The sequence below is a fragment of the Mastomys coucha genome, unplaced genomic scaffold, assembly GCF_008632895.1.
Source record: "Mastomys coucha isolate ucsf_1 unplaced genomic scaffold, UCSF_Mcou_1 pScaffold15, whole genome shotgun sequence".
Taxonomy (NCBI): Eukaryota; Metazoa; Chordata; class Mammalia; order Rodentia; family Muridae; genus Mastomys; species Mastomys coucha.
In genome coordinates this window covers 86,920,773-86,929,882 of record NW_022196897.1, presented here as the reverse complement: position 1 = coordinate 86,929,882, position 9,110 = coordinate 86,920,773, and the positions used below count along the sequence as shown (strand labels likewise).

Genomic DNA, 9,110 nt, shown 5'->3' with positions numbered 1-9,110 from the left:
TCTAGTTTCTACCCACTTTCATCAGGGCCTCTGGTTCCTCTCCTCTCATTCCTTTCAGTGAGCTGCTGCCTTGGCTTTAGTTGAGTTCCTGAAAGCATTCAGAATGAAGGTACAACCCAACCCAGTGGTTCCTTTTCTGCATTTCTGGGGCATGGAGATCCATGTCTGTACTGCTGTGTCAGCTTTACCCTGTATACTCTTTTGACTTACTGTCTCTCACAATTCTCTCTCTATTCCTTATGTCCCTGAAGTTGTTCTCCTCCTTTGGAGGTTTTTGTCTTCCCATTCCTAAGAAGTCAAGTGTTCCCCAGTGTTCCATCCTTTCATCCGTATACCCTGTAACTCTTCTCTCCATGAATGCTTGAGTCAATTTTCATTTAAGTTCTACACTTATGTCTCTAAATGGGCGTGTCTAGCTTCAGGTCTTTTCGCCCTCAGGCTTCAGGCTTGTCTTTTGTCTTCTGCATCTTCCAGAGATCCCCAAGTACCGTGTGTTCCCTGCTGCTTTCCTCCCTGTACTCACCCCTCTGCCACTGCTGTCAACTCAGCCACCAAGCACTGCTTATTTTCCTTCCTACATGGTTTTTATAGCTTATTTTCCTTCCTACATGTTTTTTATATCTTTCTTACCAGTGCTCCCTTGTCTTGTCTCCTGCTTAGACTACTCTAGCAGGGTCCAGAAAGCCTTCTGACTCCAGACGCATCCCTCTGAATTCGACCCTCAATTTAACCTTCAGTGTGAGTCACTTAATTCTCATCTCCAAGATGACAGGCCATCCTTCTTTTTGGTGTAGTTAATACCTGTTCCATTATAGGTGTTCATTAAAAAGTTTGTAAAATGAAGGGGTGCCTATAAGACCAAGTATCTGCTCTGCTTTCTAAAGATTCTTTAGGGGCTTTTTATCATCTCTAAGATGATGTTGCTGCCTTTTGCCATTCCATATCACTGTCCCCCTTACAGTTATGCTCAGATAATGCTGAACTTCCAGACTCGAAATGCTGCACCTTCTGTTTACAGCCTGCTCATGAAAACTCTCCTGTTTGCAAAGCTGTTCTCTTAGCCTGTTAACCAATAAACCTTTTAAGATTTAATTTAGGTATCTAACCATCTCTGATTCCTTCCCAACCCACTCCAGATGTTACTGTCATCTCCACATTCGACCATTTCACAGTACACTGTCATGATAGGTTTGAGCTGATCTAATATGTTGGTTAGTTTATGTAGGTCTTTCTTTGTGCCCTAGAGCCTCATACAATGGCTAAGATATGTAGGGCCATGCACATTTTGGGAAGAATGAAAAATGCCTGAATGACTGCAGGGAGCTATTCTCATACCTTGGGTGCTGAGCCACACTGAAGCACATCTTCCCAAACTGCTTAACATATTCTGAGGGGTATTGGCATTATAAATATGAAATTATGACTATTTTTAGTTTCTTCTGTTTTTCTGTTCCAGCATTTAAGTCATTTTCTAAGAAAAGGATCTAGCAATAGCTGCTATGAATAACTATTCAGTTCTAAGTGACAAATATCTAAGTATATTTTTATTTTTAAAAGTTTATTATAAATAATGCTTGTATTGGCAAGTTTGTTAGCCTTCAGAAATCTATTCTTTGCTATTGATTTTAACTCAAAATGTCTATAAAAAATTCTCAGCACAATGAGAATTCAACTATATGGAAAAACACCTTTTTTTTTTTTCTCCCAATCAAGAGAGAATTTCTTTACCTATAGTACCATATTGTTGGTATTTCTCACAACAATATGGATTGGATCATAGTCAATCCAATGTGGATTGGAACAATATTTCAGCCACAATATGGATTGGATCTCAGGGAAATGGGGGTATAAGGTGGCACTGGATGGGGGTATCTCCGAAGAATTAACCTGGCCATAGGAGTTAGCCCTGAGGAGCTCTGAGAAGGCTAAACCATGAGCCTACTTCACTCAGACCACCTGACAAGGCGGCACAGAGTGAGGCGAGGTGACATGGGGGCTGGTGTACATTCTGAAGAGGAATAATTCTTGTTTGGGGGAAAATGAAACTTCTGAGGTTCATGCTCTGCTTTTTGCAGTTATCCTAGTGAAGAGCTTGCCATGGCTTAGTGAGATCATTTGCTTATTTTGTCTTTTTCTTGGTCATGAAACCCTATAGACATAGGTTTTACTGCACTCGTGTTGTGTTCCCAGTATCTATTTCTATTTTTTTGTTTTCAACTGAAGCAAGTTTTATTTAATTCTGGCCAGGAAGATAGACTGGTCAGGTAACTACCTCAGATTCCCAGAGAATGGTGCTGAATTAGATCAGTCAGTTATCTACAAAGGCCAAAGCATAGGTTTTGGTACTTCCCACTTACATCCAGTAGGGGCAAGCATATATCCTAACATACTTATGGCCTACATACCTAATACTTTCTTGTGATCAAGCACATTTTATACATTTGGGGGAACCAATCTTGCTTTCTGAAGTGAAAACATGTGACTTATTAAACAGTAGTACTAGCATCCTTGGACAAGTGGGGTTTATAGATTAACTTTAGTTCTTATAGACTGTGTTAATTAAATTAATTGACGTGTGAAAACCCAGCTCACAGTGGGTGCCACCATTCCCTAGGTAGAGTCTCATTTGAGTGGAGAAATTGTGTTGATCACAGATAAGCAAGCAAGCAAGTAGATATGTATGCATTTATGTATTTCTCTCTGCTCTTGACTCTGGATATAATGTGGCCAAGATGCTTCAAGTTTCTTCCCTGACTACCTCAAAATAATGGACTATAACCTGAAGTTAGTAAACTAAAATAATCTCTACCTCCCAATATCATCCCAATTTCTTTCTACCATCTGCCACTATATACTCACACCATTTCTTCATCACTTTCACTTCACTGGCTTTTGAGTTCTGACTCTGTAGCCTACCCCAAACCTTTAATTAACTGGGATTAATTTGTTTTTAAGTAAATGAAAAATATTCAAGTCACTTTACCAAGTAGTGACCTTTAAACAAAACAAAAAATAACAATTATTATTTATATCTCACCTGCAACCTCCTTTCCCTTCTCTCCTCCTGTTCCTTCCCTCTGCCTCCAATATCCACTCTTCCTCTGTTTTGCTTCAGAAAAGGGCAGGCCTCCTTGGCTATCAACCAAACATGGTATATCAAGTTGCAATAACACTAGGCATCTCCTTTCATGTTAAGGCTAGATGAGGCAACTCAGTATGAGGAAAAGTGTCTCAAAAGCAGGTAACAGGTTTAGAGACAACCACTGTTCCCACTGTTAGGAGTTCCATGTGAAGACCAAGCTATATAACTGTCACACACGTGCATAGGACCTCTGTCATTCCTGTGCAGGCTCTCTGACTGACAGTTTAGTCTCTGTGAGCCCCTATGAGCACAGGTTAGTTGATTCTGTGGGTTTTCTTGTGGTATCCTTTGACCTTTCTGGCTCCTACATTTCTTCCTCCCCATCTTGCACGTGGTTCTCCAAGCTCTGCCTAATGTTTGGCTATGGGTATCTGCATCTGTTTTCATTAAGTGCCAGGATGAAGCTTCTCTCATATCAGTTAGGCTAGGTACCAGTCTATGAGTATAGCAAAATATCTCCTCCTCTTCCTCTTCCTCTTCCTCTTCCTCTTCCTCTTTGTCTTCTTCTTCTTCTTCTTCTTCTCCTTCTTCTTCTTCTCCTTCTTCTTCTTTCTTCCATCTCTTCCTTCTCTTTTGCCAGTTGTATTTGGCTTTGTCCTACTCTGGGCTATCTAGTATCTAGTCTCTGGATCCTGCCCCCCACCCCCACCCCCAGGCAATGTCAGGGGTGGGCTCCCTCTTGTGGTACCTAGTACTTAATTCTTAATAAGTGTTTATTGAGTGAACTGGTAAAGGGGAGGAGTATGGAAATGTTTATATAGGAAGTAGGAAGAGCATGATATGGTATCGAAGGGATTTTCACAGCCAAGGGACTTGTTTAATTTGAAGTGATAGGCCAGCCTTCCTGGGAGGTAGATGAAAGCCAAGTGTCCACATGTGATAAGAGTGGATGGGTTCAGAGGCTCAGGGTGGGATTCTGAATCCTTGTGTGGGACATATGTGAGATGCCTGCAGCTCAGTAGGTATATAGTCTCTGTTTTCTGATGAGGACATAACAAGCTTCAAAGATCTCCTGAGACAGAATACATTTCATAGAGGTGGAATTTCCTTTGCATGTTGACCAGGATCAGTGAGAATCAGGTGCCTACATAGTTAAGGTAGACTATAGCCTGGTCTGCAGGCCTCAGTAATCTTTCACAGAGTTGGCAGTGGCTTGCTTGGACACTTGCCTTCTGGACATGTGTCACGGTGTGTGCATGTCTCTTCATTGCAGTCAGTCTTATCCACAGTGTTCTCTGTTACTGTGTAGTGAAGATACATTTAATTACAGAAAGTGAGCATGGCACATCCGTTGCTTTCTTGTGCAGGCTAATTTGCTTCCTGCATGCAGCTGCCCTTCTGAATACAGTCATGACCTTGCACGTGGCCCTGAGTACATTTTCAGTGGAGGCTGTGGAAACTGTGCAGCTTCTTCAGAAAAGGTCGCTTCTCCCAAAGAACTAAGCATTGGTTGATTTTTACTTGTGTTTTTTGAACAAATGTGACTTTATTTGAAGCAGATTGCCCTGTGCTCAAATGTGGCTATTCTTCTTTACTATCCTTGGGTATGTTCTGAAGTCTTTCAAAGCTTCATGACTGGGAAGCCATAGTAGGTACTGGCAGGGCTGATGGAAAGTTACTGTTGATACACATGGGAATCCTGATGCTGGAGCTGGCCTGGGATGGGAAATCATTCAATGGCAGCTCCTACCTTTCCTCATCAGGAACATGGAGGAGAGGACCAGGCCTCTGGAACTTGTTGGGTAGATCATAGTGGTGGGTTTTAAGGCCACAGGGGAGTGAGGGGCTGGCAGTCTGCTATTGGCAATCATTCCTTACTCCCTAATAGGGCTCTCTGAACAGCTCTGCTTTTCTGAATTTCTTTTCGCTGTAGTGGCAGCGTGTGCCATTTTCACACATGCTGCAGAAAAACTCCTCTGGAGATCATCTTCCATGCATGTTTAAAGCTGACACTAGCTAAAGCTTCTGCACATGTTTTCATTATTGTATAAGCCATAGTTTTCAATTATGTCTGCTCCAGGTGCAGATGGTGGTGGTATGTGTTTTCACTGTTTTACATACCATTGGCTTTGAGTGGTATTTTTCAGGGGGTGAATTAATGAGATTTAAGGCATTCTTTTCTGTTTGTTGGAACATACTCTTTTGAAACAAACAAACATAAACAAAAAACCAAACTTTCCCCCATGCTGGGGACCAAACATAGGATCTTTCATGTGCCAGGCAAGTACTCTGTCAACTGAGCTACACCTTCAGCCCTGGGAAATGGGCTTTGAATGGCTCATCCTTTAGAAGGTCTTAAAAACTCACAGATATGTTAAATACATACAAAACTCTCACCTTTCTTTGCAGCTACTCTGACTTACAGGTAAACTGTAATATATAAAAAGGGAGAAAAAGAAGGATGTTGGACCTTTAAATTTGATCATACATGTTTCAGTTCCTCCTGTTATTGGACAGGGGTTATGGGTATTATCTCAAGTATAATCAATGTAGAGTATTTTTAATTTAAGTTTTAAAGATTACTTCCTTATAGATTTTTTTTTTTTTTGCTAATGGTGAAAAGGTTGGTCAAGACCTTAAGGTTATTTTTCATAGTTTAATGGAGTGCCTAGCTTTTCCATATGCCTCTATTGCTGGCACTACAGTGTGGCAAAGAATGAAATGAATGTATGCAAAGCAGACCTGACTCTTGCCTCGGGGGCAGGATTAGTTAATGATAGTCATTCAGATACAGCATGATACAAATGGGGCATATTAAGAGGCTTAAATTAGGTCAAATTGAATAATTGAATTTATTTCTTTACTTAAAAACAGCTTAATCAGCTGAGAGTGCGAAAAGTCTAAAAAAAGCTTCATTAACTATTAATAGGCTGTTTGTGTTCTCAACTTCATCTTCACTTCAGTGATGGTGTTTCTCTCTGCCTTTGGTACCTTTTATAGATACTCGGAGATGAAGTTCAGCCCTTCTTTCTCGATGAAGAATTTGATTATGACAATGTGACTCTCACTCCCAAGTTTACTGCTGGAGAGATAGCAACCATCCAAGAGCTATCCAAGCAAAAGAGAATGGATTCCACTACAGACATGTGCAAACTCCATGACTGATGCCTTCGTGTTTAGTTTTATTTTGTTCACACCCGAGCAGCATTAGAATAAAGCATATGCCAACTGATTCCCTCTGTGGAAATGTACATGGCTCTATTCATTTGTTACTGTTGTTTGTCACCAGGACACAGATTAACCAAGACTGAAGAGATCACTTCCATTTTCGAATTCTCTTCTATCTCATGGTCATGTCCTGTGACTGGTTGGGAATATGGAAGAGGGAAATGGGGCAGGAAATAGGGGCTGCTGATTCTGCATGTCAGGAGGGCACCATACAAGGACATGAGTGTGTTGTGCTAAAGCCTGGGAGTGGGAGTGTATTTTATTAGAGGTGAAGGACAATCTCACGCTCCCAACATTACTAGGACTAATAGAATCATGTATGTATGTAGGCCTTTGGTCCAATGTGTCCAGAGACGGTGGATTTAGTGTGGTTGTGCAGAGACAGAGCTTCACTGAAAAGGAAGGTACTGCAGAGCTGATTTTGACGGCACACATGGAATTCTGGGATTAAAAAAATTTATCATTAAGTCATGTCTGATAGTTACATGATAGTGAGTAGTCTCTGTCTTCAGAAGTTTAAGAAAGGTTAGAGAATGTAAAATGATATTATGGGGGCTGGTGAGAGGGCTCCGTAGAGGTGCTTGCTGGGCAAGCCTGATAACTTTAGGTTAGTCCTTGGAACCATGTAAAGAAGGACAGAGAAAAATGACTCCATAAAGCTGTCCTCTGATCTCCACATGGGTGCAAGAGCAAGCGTACCCATGCACACACACTCTTCTCCTACTAATAATAAAGGAAAAAAAAATTTAAAAATGTACCGTGGAGTAGTAACTGCAGATGACACGTAAGGTCACCGAGGGAGTGAGTAGAGAGAGAAGAAGGAAGGATAAGGTGGGTAATCTGTATGAAATAATGTTTATTACTGAAGTAATCAGTAGCAAGTGTATTGGGCATTCTTTCCTCTTTTAAGTAGACTTTATATTTTATCATAGTCTTACGAAGCGTAGTTACCATCCATTCCCTTTCTCTGATCCAATACAGTGAGTACCATCCACCACAGAGTACGCTTGTTGCTGCTTGGGTTTGAGCCTGTCCTATTGCTGTTCCTTTTTATCTCTTGTAGTAAGAACACTTGACATGAGAGCTGCCATCTTCAGTGCTTGGGCACACAGTTCAATATTGTAAACTATGTGTACAGTATTGTGGCATACCTCTAGGACTTACCCACCTGCTACTGGAAACACAGTCAGTTCTCCATGGCTTCTGTTTCTGAGTTTGACTGCTGGAGACACCCCATGGAAATGGAAATCTGCCTTTTAGTGACTTGCTTATTTCACTTATTACAATATTCTCTGGGTTCCTTCACATGGTCACACGTGGCAGGATTTGTTCCTTCTGAAGGCTGAGTAGTAAGTATCACATCATGTATGTACACCTCTCTTTATTCATCAGTCTGAATATTTAAATTGTTTCTGTATCCTGGTTCTTGTAATTCAAGCTGCAGTTTGTGCTTGTGTATGTATGAGGAGTTGTATGTGTTTATATTCATAAAAATGCTGCTTATAGTTTGTACAAAAGGATGCTCTCAATTTCATACTGAGATGCAGGAGATCGAGATGATTTGCATATTTATTTTTATAGACTCAACTTTCACCATTTGTGACTGAAGCCCTAGTCACACCAGGCAATGGGGAAGATCTGAGGAATGTAGACGGGGTCATTCAGTGAGGAAGAGAAGTAAATGCACTAACAGTTATGGCAGAGCTGCAGCACCCAGTATAGCAGCCACTCACTTCATCCTGATGTGTGGAGGACTTGGGATGCAGCCTCTGTGACCAAGGAGCTGAGCTCTGTTACTTGATTTATATTTCAGTATAAAATCAAGAACATACTTAGCTCAGTTATCAGAGAGCTTTCAAGTAGATTTAGAACTTTGGAATGTGAATCTACTTTTTCAAATGTACATTTTGTAAAATGAAATGTCGGATTAGTGGTTATGTAGCTACATGTATGTACTAGTAATTATTTTTGATGACAGCATAATGTCTTAATTTAAAATATGCTGTGCATATAAAATACATTGGAGTTCGATGAATTAATGTGAAAAATATTACATCATTTTTGCATTATGTGTTTAAGTGACTTGAATTACCTGGCTAAATGAAATATATTATTAAGATTTATTATATTCTTTTTACCTTTTTAATGAGGCTCCTGGGAAACTTAAAATTCTACAAATCACAGGTATATTTCTTTTAGAGGTAATTTGGCATATGGTGACCTGGGTCATAAGTATGTTCTACCAAGGGGTCCTGGGGCAAAACAAGTTGAAAGTATGTATGTCTGGGAAGCACTTTTTTATTTTATTTTATTTTATTTTATTTTATTTTATTTTATTTTATTTGCTTAAGCAATAATAACTTAAGGCTTATTTTGGTTCACAGTTCAAGCTGAAATGCAAGCTGTCATAGTTGGAAGGCATGACAGCAGGGCTGCCTTACTCCATGATGTCAAGCAGGAAGCAGGGAAGGGGTTGTCAGTGCTCAGCTGGCTTTCCCCTTTTTATTCAGCCTGGGACTCCAGACACTGGAATGGTGCTGCTCACATTTAGGATTTGCACTACAAAAATCAAGCTGGCAATTGAAATTAACCACCATGGGAAGCTAGGGAGACAACATTTGAGTTTGGTCATGAATCAGTAGGAGGTATTAAGTCAGTCAAGGAGGACATCAGAGTTGGAATAGTAAGCTTTCTCCTTATGGTCTAGAGAATGACCTATCAAGTCATGTCTTCAGTTTGAATGAGCGAGCTTATTAGTATATAGCAAGCCAAAGTAAAAGAATAAACTGCTAATAGCATA

The 9,110-nt window shown here is 40.4% G+C and overlaps 1 protein-coding gene across 3 annotated transcripts in view; it reads left to right on the top strand.

Annotated features, from left to right (window-relative positions):
- The window catches only part of CUNH11orf74 (chromosome unknown C11orf74 homolog), an 84,862-nt gene extending 78,539 nt beyond the window's left edge, over window positions 1–6,323 (top strand). For all 3 annotated transcript variants that reach the window (XM_031371136.1, XM_031371135.1, XM_031371137.1), the window contains exon 7: window positions 6,083–6,323. In XM_031371136.1, coding sequence (XP_031226996.1) covers window positions 6,083–6,247 — 165 coding nt within the window. In that variant the 3' untranslated portion in view covers window positions 6,248–6,323. The remainder of the gene's footprint in view (window positions 1–6,082) is intronic.
- Window positions 6,324–9,110: the final 2,787 nt, after the last annotated feature.